The 16,964-nt window shown below is 37.7% G+C and overlaps 1 protein-coding gene across 6 annotated transcripts in view; it reads right to left on the reverse strand.

Moving 5' to 3' along the window:
- ERCC6L2 (ERCC excision repair 6 like 2) overlaps positions 1-16,964 on the reverse strand; it is a 62,028-nt gene that overhangs the window by 29,233 nt on the left and 15,831 nt on the right. For 4 of the 6 annotated variants that reach the window (XM_065661937.1, XM_065661938.1, XM_065661936.1 and 1 more), the window contains 7 exons: positions 15,889-16,002; positions 14,378-14,497; positions 11,427-11,498; positions 10,174-10,319; positions 5,419-5,514; positions 3,846-3,945; positions 320-472 (listed from right to left, as the gene is read on the reverse strand). In XM_065661937.1, the coding sequence (XP_065518009.1) occupies positions 320-472; positions 3,846-3,945; positions 5,419-5,514; positions 10,174-10,319; positions 11,427-11,498; positions 14,378-14,497; positions 15,889-16,002 (801 nt within the window). Of the gene's footprint in view, positions 1-313; positions 473-3,845; positions 3,946-5,418; positions 5,515-6,463; positions 6,657-10,173; positions 10,320-11,426; positions 11,499-14,377; positions 14,498-15,888; positions 16,003-16,964 lie in introns of those variants that run through there. The other 2 variants (XM_065661942.1, XM_065661941.1) reach the window with 2 other exon arrangements.

A 16,964-nucleotide genomic window follows, 5' to 3' on the forward strand; every position in this document is an offset into this window, starting at 1 on the left:
TGTTAACAATATGTGAAAGTATTACAGCAATAAGTTATGGCATTTTTACTGGGAAAAGAAATATACTGGCAAACTTTAGAAAACTGTAATCGGAACTTTTTCTAGTTTTTTTGTTTGATTTAAGGAAATTTAGCTGGTCTACATCAGAGTCAAGAATTAGCATGCCTGTTTCATGCAATGCACTCCTAGACAGGTACTTTTTATATGTCACGATTCAGCTTCATAAAGTGTTTCCATTTAAAATTGTAATGGAATTTGTCATGAGGAAAGCAAAAAATGTAAAACTAATATGCAAAAGTAAAAGGGTAAGACTTCACACCTCCAGGATGTCTTTGGTAAGACAGGACCCATGAATCCTAAGTTTGAAAAGGTTATGGATCCCAAAAAGCTCTCCTTGATGTTCCTTTGATCCTTGCACTGCTTCAAAATACCGCTTGGCATTTTCACTTCCAACCACCGCACAGTGAAGTTGCTAAAACAGAACAACACAAAAGATTTCAGAAGTGTTTGCTCCAACCACTCATCAGAATTTCCTGGCATCCACATTATATACACAGCTTTAGTTGGAGCAGGCAAAAATTCCTAAGGGAGGATATTTTGTTTTGATTTTCCTGGCAGATGTCGGTATAATAGACTGTTATAATATGAACCTGCTTGGTTTTACTGAATAAAAAAAAAAGAATATTTCAATTTTTTACTTCATTGTTGTCTGATATCAGACATCTACCGTACACACTACTGACACTTCTCTGTACCTTGACTGCTCATCTTTCATCAGTACTAAATTTTTACTAACTTTTCCATAGTCCTTTGCATTGTATGCTTACTTGGTAAGGACTAAATAAGGCCACAAGATTACTCCCAATGTTCTCTGAATATTTTAATTATCATGCACTCTAAGTAGACTGAACAGAAGTGACTTAAAAATCTTCTAGGTAAAAAGGAAAAACAAGTAAACGGTTTGTCAGGCAGAACTAAAATATTTCTGCAGTCAGGCAGGTTTCAATGACTGTAAATTTTCAATACTTAGATAATTGGTCTATTTCACTTTAAATTGAAGAACATCAAACCCATGGTTTTATGGATACAAGACTTGTAATATTTTTTGTGACAGTCTGTAAGTAGTTCATCGTTCTTCAGTTCTACTCCCAGTTCTAGCACTGAACAGGGATTTTCCTGGACAGTACATCCCTGGAATTATACAGGCCAGTAACTGTACAGTCAAATTCTAGTTTAACTTTAGCCAAGCACAGTTTACATCTTTCTTGAATTATTCATATCATTTACAAAAGTATACTTTAGGATACATATATAACTTACCTGGGTTTCTATTATGTTAGATTTCAATTTTATTTACATCATTCAATCACAAATGACTACATCAGACAATCAAACACCACAAAAAAAGAATTTAGTAATTTTAAAGTCAAATAGATCCCTTGGTAAGAATACACTACAAACATGAGAAAGTGTCTTCACATAAATTGATTTCTCAAAAGCACAGATGACAACATTTAGCTCTCTGAGAGTGCATTTGCATAGTTCACCAAAAGCTACGTGTCCACAACTACTCTTGGTTTCTGAACTTTCAATAGCAGAAAAATGCATTTGCTTCAAAACCGACTGAAAATTTCCTAACTGTGTTTGTGTCAGTAGCAGGTAATGCTATTCAAGCATAACTAAAAAAATTCAAGCTCAAGATTTATTCTGTTTATTGCTTCCTATTCAACTTGAAAGCCACAAGTCAACATGGGGCAAAAAAAGAAAAAAAAGCCCCCACAAAAACAAACCAATCACATGAGCCTTTCAACAAGTTCTATAGATGCCTTTTGGAAAACCAAACGGACAATATCCAGGTCTTCTTTATCTACAAGATTACCAACTGCAAAGACCTCTGTGAAGCATGACACTCCTCCAGGATTTTAGTGAATACAGCTGGTGGTTGTATTTTGTTAGCCTGAGATCTCATTCTGTTAGCCTGAGATCTCGCCTACTGATATTTGCTGTTGAAGTGAATCCTCCCAAGTACTTTGCATGACAGAAACTTTGAAACAGGGTGCTCTCTAAGCTTTTCCATGAATGTGGATATAAAGAATAAATCAACTAGTTTTTTTGGCAATTAACGCTCCTTTAGACCTTGCTAAAGTAACGTCCATGGAGCAGTGCAATTCCTGCTCCTGATGTGTTTGAAAACTAAATTACTACTGTAGAATCATAGAATACCCGGTTGCAAGGAACCGGTTGCAAGGTTGCGGTTCCTTGCCTCAAGGAACACCTTGGCAAAAGCAAGGTCTAGCAAGATGGCCCAGCACCCTGTCCAGCCATATCTTAAATGCGTCCACTGTTGCTTCCTTGGGGAGATTATTCAAATGGATGATTGTTTTCACTGCAAAAAATTCTCCCCTGTGTCCAATTAGAATCTTCGTGGGAGTAACAGGTACCCATTACCCCTTGTCTTTTTCACATGACTGCTTATAAAAAGGGAGCCTTTATCTTCCTAGTAGCCACCCTTTAAATACTGGAACATGGTGATAAAGTCTCCCCTAAGCCTTCTTTTCTCAGGGCTGAACAAACCCAGCTCTCTCAGCCTTTCCTCACACAGCAGGCTCCCCAGTCCCCTGGTAATCCTTGTAGCCCTTCTCTGGACCCATTCCAGCCTGTCCATGTCATTTTTGTAAGGCAGAGATCAAAACCAAACACAGTATTGCAGGTGTGACCTGACAAGCAAGGATAAGAGTAGGATAATGACTTCCTAATCTATGCTGGCAATGTCCCTGTTGATGTAATCCAGCATCTTGTCGGCTTTCTTTGCTGCAGCTGTACACTGTTCACTCATACTGAGCTTGTTGTACAACAGGACCCCATGTCTCTTTACAGAGCTGTTCCACAGCTGGGTAGACCCCAGCCTGTGCTGCATTCTTGGACTGTGTTTAGCCAGGTGGAAGACCTTCCACTTTTCATAGCTGACCTTCATACGGTTCTTGTTTGCTCACTCTTCCAGCCTATCCACATCCTCCTGCAGACCAGTTCCCTCTTCCAAAGTGTCCATTTCCTGACTCAGTTTGGTATCATCAGCAAAGTTAATCAGGGTACACTTCATCCCATCCTCCAGATCACTTATGAAGGTATTAAGCAGTCTTGGGACCAACATCGAGCCCTGTGGGACCCAACTAGTGACAGGTCACCAGTTTGAAGACTAGCTATTAACCAAGCTATTATTCTGATCTAATTAGGAAACAGTTGCTAGATTCTGTGTTACTCAAACTTCTGGTTTTCCCAGTCTTGGGTGTCTAAACTTATCAATGTAACTAGCAAAATTTAGAAAGAGCAAGTGTTCCAGGTTCAGTATTGTGGCAAGCAACATTTCTTCTTCTCTTTGTAATAGCAGAACTACAAGCTGGTTTTCCCTTCTTTTACAAGCAAGTCTTTAAAGGCAGGAGAGCAGCAATGCCTTCTTGCTTTTCTTCCATAGCACCAGCAAGATTTTTGCTTGTCTTTCTCTAACCCTTTGTTGGAGAGTTGGACAAAATCAGACTCCAACCAAATCAGACTGCTGCAGATTCTAACTACAACTCTCAAAGATATATTTTACAAGTCTTGAAGTCTTACGTTTAACTTGATAAATGTATAATTAAGCTGTCCAAAGTTACAGAAAAACTCAAACGCAAATATAATTGTTTTATTCTTTAACAATTACTAAAAGTTATATCTTTGCTTAATCAGTTAAGGTAATAGCGTATATCATAAAACCGAGGTAAACTACAATTTTGCTATAGGCTAACTTGGCTTTCAGTCACTGAAACTGCTTCAAAGATATCTCAATTTAAATAGTTTCTGAACTTTACCTGTTTATAAACTTGTCGCAAGTACATCATCTCCTCCACAGTTCCCAAGGATATCAATCTAAACACTTTAACAGGTTTGTATTGGCCAATCCTGTAAGCTCTGCAGGGACAATGACATATTAAAAAACATTTTTATCGGTTAAAAAGAGAAAGCACTCTTAGGAGTAGTAAAATAAATAAGTAAATAAAAGTTTTCCAATAAAACACTAGTACTCTAAATCATTTATGAGCTGGTTGTGTTTTTTGCTAGTTTGTTTTTGTTGGGTTTATTTGTTTTTTTCGTTTGGTTGGGTTTTTTACTTTAAAAATTTTCTTCAGTATTTAATTCCCTTTACCCTTAGTTTTCAATATTTCTGCCAAGGCTTATCCAGTTGAAAAAGTTTTTGCCTAAGTTTGTATCACAAGGCCTATCTCCCACCTCTCTTGAAAACACATCATCCAATATGTTTTCTCAGTTCTGTCTTTTCACCACCCCATCCCGTGTCTCCATCTGCTCTTGCATAAGGTATTCTCCTATTTGCATTATATAGGAGTTAGCTCACAGGATTACTTGGGGCAGTCTGTTCTTTCTTAACTTTATAAATTACTTTGCAAGTCACAACATCATAAAACAGCTAATAAACAGGCAGTGTTCTATCTAAATGGTAAATTCTGGGACTTCTAATAGATTAAATTCCAAAAATTCAACAGAGGCTGATCCAATTTATAGAAATGTGATCTTACAAAGATCCTTTAAAAGCAGACCCTTTCAACAACACATATTGCTGAAACAGATATTTCTCTTAGAAGTCAGAAAGAATCTTAAGATAGAATTACATAATTGGAAGGGACAAGAGAAACAAGATTATTTCTGCTCATGAAAATATATACGTATCTACTGAATTTACAAGGCTTCCAGTATTTTTTACTTCAGCTATTCAAAAGTCTGCCCTGAATTCCTAGGCAAGCGTCTTATGGTCAAAAAGCCCTAAAAGAAAAATCCAGATTCCTGGAAATACTCCAACAGCATAATATCAGAGATAGGAGTGAGTGCTGAAGAGACACGAATCTCCACAAGTGTGAAGCAGAAAAGAGCATAAATTTTTTTTTCAAGGGTTCTGGAATTCAAAAGATCACTTGAATGAGGTTCAACTACAATGCATTTTGTCTTGACAAACAGGAGAAACGCCATCCAGCTACACAGACACACACACTCTAGAGATCATGAAAAGTTACAGGAACTATGGCTTGTTGCTTGCTTGGGTTTTGTTTTTTGTGTAGGCTTTTTTTTTTGGGGGGGGGGTGGTGGAAGGTGTGGCGTTGGTGTTGTGTTTTGGTTTGTTTGTTTGGGGTTTTTTATGACCCCACGTAACAGTGCCACAAAACTAAAATGGAAAATAAGAAATAAAATTCAGGGTTTAAAATATCAATGCTAAAAAATAATTTAGCTGGACATCTCTTACTATCCCGTGGACAAGCAAGACTATATTAAAAATTTCTTCCCCGAGGGAAATTCTAGTTGGATAATCAGATTATAGAATCAAAGGAAAAGAAGAATACAACATGGACTGAGTTCTGTATTTTGGGAATATACCTGTCAATAGCTTGAAGATCATTTGCTGGGTTCCATGTAGGATCAAACAGTATAACAACATTGGCACCAACAAAATTAAGACCCAGTCCACCAGCCCTAAAAATATAAAAAAGGAAAAATAGGACTATTTGACAGTAAGAAAAACAGAACTCCCTCTCCCCCCGATCCCATGTATTAAATCCACATTGACATACCTTTCCCCTACATAAAAAAAAGACCACAATAGAGATACTGAAAATAGCGGGATATAGCTTTGTGTTACTATTGTGTTAATAACCACTAAGTACTCAAATAACCACTCCTGTAAAATACAATCTTCTCTCTTAAGAAGTAGATTACAAACTGTATGACTAGCTGTCATAACCAACTGCTATCACTTTACTACAGTAGAAGCCCTGACTGCTACTTCATACCCACTAAGCCCTACATAGGTCTACTCCAACTATGATTTTACTGAAATTCATAACCACTTTCATGCCTGTTAACATTATAGAAGAAGGAAAACTATAGCTTAAATAAGAGTCTGCATTAAACTTTACTTCCTCTAATCCCAGTACATAGTTTCACAGTAATGCTATGCAGCTTCTACTAAAATGGTCACAGTCTAGGGCATGTCATATCTTTAAGAATTAACAATGGTCTGTTACTTGGAGCTTGACATATGCATAGCTGAATGCTTTATTTTGGAGAAATAAAAGTAAGGAAAATACCACTTTTCATTCAGCAACAAATCAGGCAAATAATAATTCTTTTCAACTAGTTCAACCAACATTCCTACAGGTAGAGACAAGATCCTACACAAGCATATACTAAATACTATTACTAATTTAACTATTAAAACAATTCTTCACATTTGACATAGGCAGCACTAATTTTTAAGTGTGTTTTTTCCTGAATGAGGTGCTGCAAAATTGAAAATGTCAATCCATTTAATTTATCAAGCACCTAGTTTTGGAAGATTACTTTACATTTTGCACAGGGAAAGCTAAAATTTTCAGGTATAAGAATGAACGGAGACAGAAACTAAAAGCTTATGGAACCCCACCAGTTTTTGGTCTTCATGGAATCCCTGTCAATGTAAATACAGTTGTGGCCTCTTCCTTCCAGGTGTGGTGTGGTGTTGGGTTAGTTAAATCTGGAAAAAGAGAGGATGTGGGAACCTGCCAATATTAACGGAGGTTTCCGGAGGATAAGCGTTCTCAAAGTTTGAAATGCTGAATAAAAATCTTTGTGTTTTTCAAAATACCTTACTGTATGTTGGAATTTTGGTGTATTTCTTTTTAGTGAAGACAGAATTCAGCCTCTCATCTTAACAAACCAGCCCTGCAGTCAAAGTGAAACATAAGTCAACATGTTTCTCCAATGTTTTTTAATTAAAAAAAAAAAAAAAAAAAAATTGCAATCTTTGGAACTGCAATATGAATTACACCTAAGTGCAAAGCCTTAGCACAAGTAAAACAGACTGCCTATAAAAATTAACTGAATAGGCTACTTAGCTTTTTTAAGATTTTGCCTTTCATTATTTTTAGGTATGACACAAAAAATCAGATACTCCAAAATGGGAAAAGAATGGCTGCTATATCCTTCATGGAGACAATGAATACAGTAATTAGTTTGTGCACACTAAATAATACCTTCCATTTTAACTAGCTCTTAGTCATTAATGCAAGGTGGTCCATGCAAATTACTGTAGTATGACTCAAATGAAGAGCCCTATATGAAAGGGCCCATAACAGCTCTGTTACAAACAACAGCTTTGAAAAGATCATCTTACTTAAAACTGCACACTGTGTTACATAAATGGCTTGGTTTTATAACCCATCACTAACAGCTTAATATCTCAACGCACCAGAGAAAGACCAGCACGGAAAACCCAGTGAAACACTTTGTAACTTTAATCAAGGACATGTCTTTTAAACATAGAATGGACTGGGCTGGAAGGGACCTTAAAGATCATCCAGTTCCAACTCCCCTGCCATGGACAAAGACACCGCCCAGCAGACAGGGTTCCCCAAAGCCCTGTTCAATGTGGCCTTGAACACTGCCAGGATGGAGCAGACACAACTTCTCTGGGCAGCCTGTGCCACTGCTTCACCACTCACACAGTAAAGAATTTCTCCCTCCAGGTTTCTTGTAGGCACCTTATAGTTACTGGAAGAGTGCTCTAATATCTCCCTTAGACTTCTCTTCCCCAGAATGAAAAAGCCCAGCTCTCCCAGCCTGCCTCAACAGGAGACGTGCTCCATCCCCGTTTATCTTCATGGCCCTCCTCTGCACTTGCTTCAACAAGTTCACATCCTTCTTGTTTTGGGGGCCCCAGAACTGAATGCAGGACTCCAACTGGGGTCTCATGAGAGAAGAGTTGAGAGGGAGAATTACCTCCCTCGGCCTCCTGGTCATGCTTCCTTTGATGCAGCCCAGCGTACACTTAGCTTTCTGGGCTGCAAGTGCACACTTGAGGAGCTCATGTTGAGCTTCTCGTTGACCAACACTCCCAAGTCCTTCTCCTCAGGGCTGCTCTCAACTCATGATCTATACTTAATGGTTTGATAGAATTGACAAGCTCTGTAGAAATCAATCATATTTTCTCTCAACACCCATAAAATGTATTTATCCGTATAGCTACATTAGTCATAGCTATCAATAAAGGTATTATGGGTACCTATGACTATGTTCAATACTAACATTAAGTGCAAGACTGCTATATGGACACAGGGGATTTTTTGTGTGTTTGTGGGTTCTTTTTTTCACTTAAGGCTTCATTTCTCAGAAAACTCACCAACCAACTAAAATGAGGTTTTCCAAATGCCTATGGGCTGTACATAGCCAACTGAAGGCAGAAACAGTGCTTTGCTGGTATTCCAAAAAAAAAAAAAAAAAAAAAAAGAAAAATTTAAATATAAGCTAGGAACATCTTAAATTTAACAGTGAAGTCACTGCCACTGTCTGCTCTGTAAACAGCTAATTTATAGATTGGTGGTTCCTGTTTTAAAGTTGCATGTTGACTATGCCAATGGAATATAATGGCAGACTCAAGATCGATGTGCAGGGAATTTGCCCCTTTGCAGAATGCATTCTACAGCCAAAAAACTGTGTATTGTCGGCAAAAATCGACATTTGGTTCTCCAAGCAATGCAACTTTCAGAACACATACAGGCTGACTACATGGAACAGTTGGCCAAAACCAGACATAAGCGTATGACCCAGTTCTGTTAATTTACTATATGTTGAGAAATAAAGAACATACTTGCTGTGGTTTAAGCCCAGCTGGTAACTCAGCACCACACAGCTGCTTACTCACCTCCTGTTTCCCCGGGTGGGATGGGGAAGAGAATCAAAAGAATGTAAACCTCACGGGTTAAGAACGGTCCAGTAACTGAACTCTAGTACAAATACGCATACTACAACAACTACTACTACTACTACTAACAATAATAATGATAAGGAAAATAACAAGGGGAGAGAATATAAAACTAAAAAGGGAAAGGGGCAAAAAAACCCAATAAACACAAGTGATGCACAATACAATTGCTCACCACCTGCCAACCGATACCCAGCCCGACTTGAGAGGTGAGCTGGCATTTCGGGTGACTCCCCAAAGTTTATACACTGGGCATGATGTGCTGTGGTATGGAATACCCCTTTGGCTGGTTTGGGTAAGGTGTCCTGTTTCTGCTTCCTCCCAGCTAATTGCGCCCCTCCTTATTGGCAGAGCATGAGAGACTGAAAAGACCTTAATCAGGTTAAGAGCTACTGAGCAGCAACTAAAACATCCGTGTGTTATCAGGACTATTCTCAAACTGAAGCCAAAACAAGGCACAGTGCCAGCTACTACTGGAGGAAGAGAAAAAAAACAAACTGTTACAGCTGAAACTAGGACAATACTGTAAAGTCCTATTGCCTGAAATGTGAGTAAGATGGAAAACTAATCTCTTGTACAATAGCACTAGGATAAGTCACTTTGATTTCCAAAGGATTATTTAATTTCCAAAGGAAATATTAAAGCTGCTTCCATTACTGCCTATCAAGCAGGAAAAATGATCACTTTGTGTTATCTGTGATAAACTACACAAAGTATCAACCCATATGTTTTGCTTAGTAAACATTGGTTATATTGATTGTGATTCCATTGTGGTTCCTTCCATTTATTCAGTGATGGGAAACACTAAAACCAACAGAATCAAGACTCATCTCAAGTACCACCAGCAGGTATAGAAAGCTCACCAGTCTCTGTATTCACAAACTCTCATAACGAAGAGGAGAAACTCCTTCTCTCTTTACCTGACCTTCATTTTTAGTCCCATGTAAATTAATGGATGAGAACTGAGAAGGTTACAATTATATATCTAAACTAGACTGACAGAAGCACAAACAGTAGAGTCTTTCCTAATGCTATGGATGCAGTAACTCCCTGCAGTCTTCAGAGACAAGGAAGAAGAAGCTGATGGCCAAATTCCACATTTGATTGAGATTACAAACAAATCACTAAAACCATTTTAAGCTAGGATTCAGAAGACTCACTTGCTTCAGATCTTAGAAATCCATTAAGCAGAGAACAACGGAAGGGAGGAAGTCTCCAAATATTATAGGAAGTTTCAGAGCACAGCAGTGAGTCTATGTCAACTAACAGATGAGAACAATTCACTTTCTCAGAAAAGTAATACTTCACAAGGTCATCAAACAAAATGCAGAGTGACTTACTTACTAAACATTAGGAAGGCAGAATGAAACAAATTTCAAGTTAAATTTTCTTACATTGTAGATACAAGACATATGTTAATTTCTTGAATGCTGTTGAACTCTCTTACAATTCTCATTCTATCTTCTGATTTTGTATTTCCATCAAGTCTTCGGTAATCTAGCCCAGATGCCATACAGTATTGTTCCAGCACATCTAGCAACTGGGTGGGGAAAAAAAAAAAAAGAAGGATGAAGTGCTTACTATTATCTTTTTAATTAAACTTAATTACAGAGGACATGTTTCTGAAACAAAAGGACATGTTCTATTTTTAAGAGATCAAGAATTGAAAGCAAGAGCAAATCTTCGTAATTTTGATATCAACATCCTTGACTCTCTTTAGCTGTGATTCTACAGTACTCAAGATGATCAGTATTGGTCTGCTGTGGTCTCACTCAATCCTCCAACCATGACTTCCTGTCCCACCCCTAAGGGATGCTGAATCAGTTCAACCCAATAAACTGGAAGGCAACTTAAAGTTTTCTGCCATCTTAGCAAATTACAATGGCTTGAAATACAGTAAATAAGCATCAGTGCCAGCAAAGCAGCACACTGGTATGCACAGTCAGAGTTCAGAGGAATGAAGTGAAAGGCATGAGCATTTTGCTACTGAATCCAAATACTGATCTTGCAATCTTTCTTGAAAAAAAATAATATTGAAGACAATGAACTGTCATTGATGCTATTATTTTTTAATACTTTTTAGTGTTATCATCACACATATTTAAGAAAATATGTATTTTAGCTTGCACCATTTCAAGAAACACATTACTCCTTAGCAGGAAAATCAAGAAGAAAGTCTCCTAAAAGAAAAATGTGTATACCTCTTGCCAATCTAACCATCTAGTTAAACAGTTTTAAGTTCAAACCAACTGATGAAGTTTCATGGCTGCTGATGCTCAGGTCAGTAGAGCAGAAAAATTTACCTACTTTAAGTGGCAACACAAAGGTTGTGGGATCCTTCAGGTGTATTTTGCTGTGACACTGCTCTAACACAAGACACTATCTGAACTCAGTATGAGCTATGTACACCTGAAGTAATACAACAGTTTTGAAAAGCTCTTCAGTAAGGCAGCAGTTTTTCGTCTGTTTTGCTATCACCTTTTTTATCATGAACACGAGGTTTCAATGTGGTTCTGGAGTATGTCACACTGTCCTCATCATTATTACCCACAGCACAGAGAAAATGTAGTTGACAGCTGTCACCTCCAGGCTTTATACTTCAGAACTTGCTACTGCAGTTAATTGATAAAAATCATATGGAGCTCACCTTTGTGGAAAAGGAGAAAAGAAGAATTTTATCCTTGTTCCTTCGGAAGTGATTTAAAAGCTGCTGAAGGACCTGTAAATGAACCAGAGACTTTACCTACAGGTCATCTCACACACTTACTTGTGTTTTCAACCTTTATATAGGCTACACCATAATTAATTGTTTGCAAAGCCAGAGGCATAACAAAAAAACTCCACTAGCACTATAAATATGCCAAACGTACATTTCTTCAGTGATGTACTTGGAACTCCTGCTGTAAAAAGGCAGTCATACCACTAACAGGTAAATTCAGAAGCTGTGTCAGTGCACAGACTGCAAAAAACGTTCCTTATCTCATGCGCTAGCTCAGCTTATGAATTCTTGCATTTCACAAATGCACACAGTACCCTGAAAACATGAAGGCCTGTTTAAACTTTCTGTACTACATCTGAGCTCAGAACTGCTTGGAACTTGTCTTCTTAAAATAATCAGTGAAATGTATGCCCCTCCCCATTCTCACTCTTGCCTGTTGCTCTGTTTACAGTAGGATCCAGCTTCCCAGAGTCTGCACGGATCTTGAAATGCCAATAATCCGCCCACACACAACGTTTTTCTGGTGGGGAAGCAAATAATCCAGAGTCTTGTGTATAACAGTAATACCATTATTTTCAAAGGAAGCATGTCCACATCTGGCAACGGCGGCTCCAGAGTACCGTGCAGAAGCAATACACAAAAGGGAAAGAGGAATTTTCTGTACCAGGCCTACAGCCTTCTCCCACTGGCCAATAAATATTTTAAAAATTGTATTTATTCAGTAATAAACATATAACTATTAATCAACACTGATTTCACCAAAAGCCTAACAAATCTTTCTCAACCAAATAATGATGAGTGTTTATATTAATCTTACAAATCTGGATGGTTATCTAGACTATAAAATATTAATTATACATCACTTACAATCCTTTTTGTATGTGTTAGCCAGCCAGTTAAAAGTGAAAACAAGGTACAAGCAAGAGAATTTGCCTGGCTTGCACAAAGAGATATAATCCAGAATTTATTTCATTGGGAAAAGTCTGTATCAGGTAATTTAAAGAGCTAAATGACTTATATTTGCATTTCAATTTAGCTATATTTGAATGTCAATTTACCAGTGACATTCTTTGAAAGTAGAAGGAATATGGCTAGTGTATTGTTGCTATTAAAGTACAGGTCAATGAATTTCCTGTAAGAATACACACAAACAAATCCACCCATTTTGTTTACATAAAATGGATCAATGTCATGCCCTTTGGGATTTCAGGTAAATAAGGAAAAATAATGGTTTTGCACCAAAAAGAAATAAATCCTATGCTTGTGCACCAACTCCTGAAAGTTGTTAATTCTGAAAAAGACACTTGATCAGACTCAAACAAAAGTACAGTGCTCTTTTTAGGAGACCACATGAATTTAAATGCTTATCTCTCCCTTATTACACACTGTGAGTCGTCTGTGACGAAGTGGTACCTACCATATTTAAGAACACCTTGTCTGCATACAGATGCCCAAGTTAGCCTACAGTGTTTTTAGGCTTCAGAGCCACAGAATCACAGAATCACAGAATCCCAAGGGTTGGAAGGGACCTAAAAAGATCATCTAGTCCAACCCCCCCACAAGAGCAGGGTAACCTACAGTACATCACACAGGAACTTGTCCAGGCGGGCCTTGAATATCTCCAGTGTAGGAGACTCCACAACCCCCCTGGGCAACCTGTTCCAGTGCTCTGTCACTCTTACAGTAAAGAAGTTCTTCCTGATGTTAACGTGGAACTTCCTATGTTCCAGTTTACACCCATTGCCCCTTGTCCTATCACTGGATATCACTGAAAAAAGCCTAGCTCCATCATCCTGACACCTACCCTTCACATATTTGTAAACACACCTGCCTGGGTTAGGGTTATGTTTAATGGCAGAAGTTACTATAATTTGCAAGGTGCTCCAAAACACATACATATTGGACGAAGCCTTGGGTGGCATGGTTTAATGGGAGGTGTCCCTGCCCATGGCAGGGGGGATTTGGAACTAGATGATCTTAAGGTCCTTTTCAACCCTAACTATTCTATGATTCTATATTTCTACTGAAATAATGATAATATGCTAGGTAAAAATAAATAACAGCCTCTGCTCTTTTGCCACCACAGTTATGCTCATACTCTGGCACTGCAATAGCAGAACCTTCTTCCTTACCACCCAAGATCATCGCACACAAGCATGAGAAAAACCTTACTGCTACCAGCCAAGGTTACACTTAACACATTTATTTTGTTCATCTTTAATGTGGCTATTACTAGTTTAATTTGATGTCTGAAGGGTTAGAAGACAAAATAAGCACTTAGTACGTCTTCACCAGTTCCATGCTACTCACGATTGTGTAGGTCCCTTTCGAATTCATCCTAAGACATTTCTTCCAGGCTGAAGAGCCCCATCATATTCGGTTGTTTCTGTCCCACTGTACTGATCACCTTTGTGGCCCTTTCCTGAACCTTCCTCTGAACCTTTTCAAGGTCTAACAGATGCTTTTTGAGAGAAGGCACTGGAACGACCCACAATACTGAAGGTGTGCAGAAATCATTAAGCCCATAATGATTTTGTTTTGCTTTGTTTCCCAAGTATTTCTGATGCCACTGAATCAATGGTTTCATGGAACTCTGTCATAATATTACCCCAACCCCTTGAGTGTAGGGGTCATTTCTGTGCCCACCACTGAATATGTGAAGCTTACATCTTAGCTTATCTCAGTGTCACAGATCACTCCTTCCAGTCTGCCCACAGACACCCTGATCCACGGCAAGAGCTACCTGTTGTCATGGTAGCACAACATACATTATCCATAAACAGAATTATTAAAAACCAACAACCATTAGTAGCATCTACTACACTAGCAGACCTATTACTATTACCAACACTTTATTTTCCTCTAAAGAACATGTTTACCTTCATTTTCCCACTGTACTTTGGATCTGAAATGGTTTCAAAGGCTGCATCTTTGCTTAATTGCACAAAATCTGGAAAACTGGAAAATACTTGGCTGCACACCCGTTTGATATGTGCTTCCTGGAAAAAAGGCAGAAAGTTTGAGTAAGCACTAAAAATTACAGAACTACACTGGGAAACCAATAAGCCATACAAGGAGTCAAACAGGCTCAAACAAGCGATCTGCTGAAGTAACTCGAGCAGAATGACTCTAGTGTTTTTATTCAGTTCTTTGCAAGAGTGCTGGATAGAACATCTCCTGTGTGTTTCAGTTTGCTTCATTTAAAAAGGATCTTAATCTGAAACCATGGATTCTAGTTACTACAGTAAGAGATGTCCAAAATTTCTTCTCCTGCAGAGAGACAGCAAAAGGACTGGCTAGAATCATCAGCCTCAAGAACCCTGATGATCTGAGGTTTGTGTTAACTAGCAGGTATGTACTAGGATTTAATTTCTCTTGACCCTCTTGCACAAGCCAATACATGAATTACATACTGTTCCACCAATATGACAAAAAAACAATAAGGGGAATGCATTTAAACTGTTCAAAAGCCACTGCAAGAATCTGGGTAGCTCAGATCTTGAACATGACCACACACTGTAAGTCTACCTTTCCAGAAGAACAGAAAAGGCTTGTGACTCGCCTAAGAACAGCATATGTGATGGACTTTAATCCTAAAGGTAAGAAATACTACAAAATACCAGTTTCTTCAGTAATTTTGAGAGGTTAATAATTATGTACAATGTAAGATATTAAGTCTCAGAATACTCCTATATTGTTATTCCTGTGGCTATTTAAACTCTCAAATGTTACTACAACAAAAAATACATCCACCAACCAACAAACTTGCCAGAATTAGCTAGGATTTTCTCATTTCCATTCCTCTGCGGCTTCTGAGGGGAAGTGGCAACATCCCTTGATCCCTCTGCTCATTCTTGGATTTTAAGGCTCACGTACAATCATTTTTAAAAACTGTGAGTCTTGCAGGTTAGCTGCCACAGTAACAAGATAAACTGATATCGATCTCTCACTGAGTATTTTCTACTAAAATATGTTTCCCATCATTTAGAGGAACTCAATCCTGAATATGAAGTACCACAGGAAAAAAACAACACATTCTAATTGCTATTATTTATTTATTTGCACAAATATATTCCTTTTACTAGGCACTTGTCATAAATGGAACAGAAATGCCAATATTATAAATCACTACAAACTACTCTCCCCCTTAAGGGTTATAGACACACTGAAGAGCTTTATTTTAAAATATACATCAATTAAATGATATATAGAGAGGTGTTACACAACATTACCAGTGCTGCATTCTAAATTACTGAATGGAAAGGAATTCTGCAAAAATATTTTAATGTCAGTTAGATAAAATTGAAAAAGGAGGCCAGCAACAATTTCATTCAAGAGTTTTCATCCTTTTTTTCCATTAGACCGTCCTTTACATACTTCTGAGACTAACCTGCTGCTTGCTAGTGTTGTCTGTCTGCAGCAGTGCAGCATGATTTGCAACCTTCTGTAGAATTGTCAGGTAACTGAAGCGCAGAGACTTAATTGTTTCACCATAAGCATTTTCCTACTCCCCATAAAGAAAACCCCCAAACAGAAAAGAATGGTTAAGCAAACAAATACTTCTGAAAATAAGAAATCATCTATATTAACTGCTAGCTTTACAAGGTTTAATGCATTAGCAATTGTAAGTAGTACTATAACTGATCCCAAATAGATGTATACTATATTTCTAACAAAAATTAAACGGCTTTCTTTTTTATTTATTCAGCTTTGTGATACTATTAACAGAAAACATCTCAAAAACCCCACACCGATGTTCATAGTTCGATAAACATTTCAGATAGCATGGTACCTACAGAAATTACTAAAATAACCAAGAATTCCTCAACAGACAAAAAAAAAAAAGACAAACTTTACAACTGATGCAAAAGTAAATCAAATCAGAAGTGTTTGTATGAATTCTTATGTAATGACTGCTAACTTTACAGCAAAAATGTTTAAAGTTTCATAAACATCTCAGGTAACATAATTCAAACAAAACATTCTACAATGCAGCAGCAACAGCATCAGCTATTTTTCTGGTTATGGTTGCCTGATTCAACCAATATTGGTTTTCCTTTCCTTTCCCAAGTTACTAAATTTCATGGTTAACTTTGGAATAAGACAGTCCTTAAGAGCACTTAAGTATCCACAGGCCTGCCTATTGCCCTTTGTGAATCAAGTTCAATAGCATTTTAATTTCCCTAAGACATCATGAGAAACAAAAGTCTGCAAAGAACTAATGCTTGTAACCATGAAATATTAAACAGGCTGGTTGGCAGACTTTTAAAAGAATGATGTGAAGACTGAATAAGCTACATAATTTTGAAAAAAAAAAAAAAAACAACCAAAAAACAACAAACACACCCACAACACGAGGATCGAAACAGGCCAGAAGGAAAACAGGGAGATGCAAGTACGAGGCATATGCTTCTAAATGTTTAAGATGTGTTTAATCTGAGTGACATGGGCAAAACAAACCCAAAG

This window comes from Lathamus discolor, chromosome Z (genome assembly GCF_037157495.1).
Source record: "Lathamus discolor isolate bLatDis1 chromosome Z, bLatDis1.hap1, whole genome shotgun sequence".
NCBI lineage: Eukaryota > Metazoa > Chordata > Aves > Psittaciformes > Psittacidae > Lathamus > Lathamus discolor.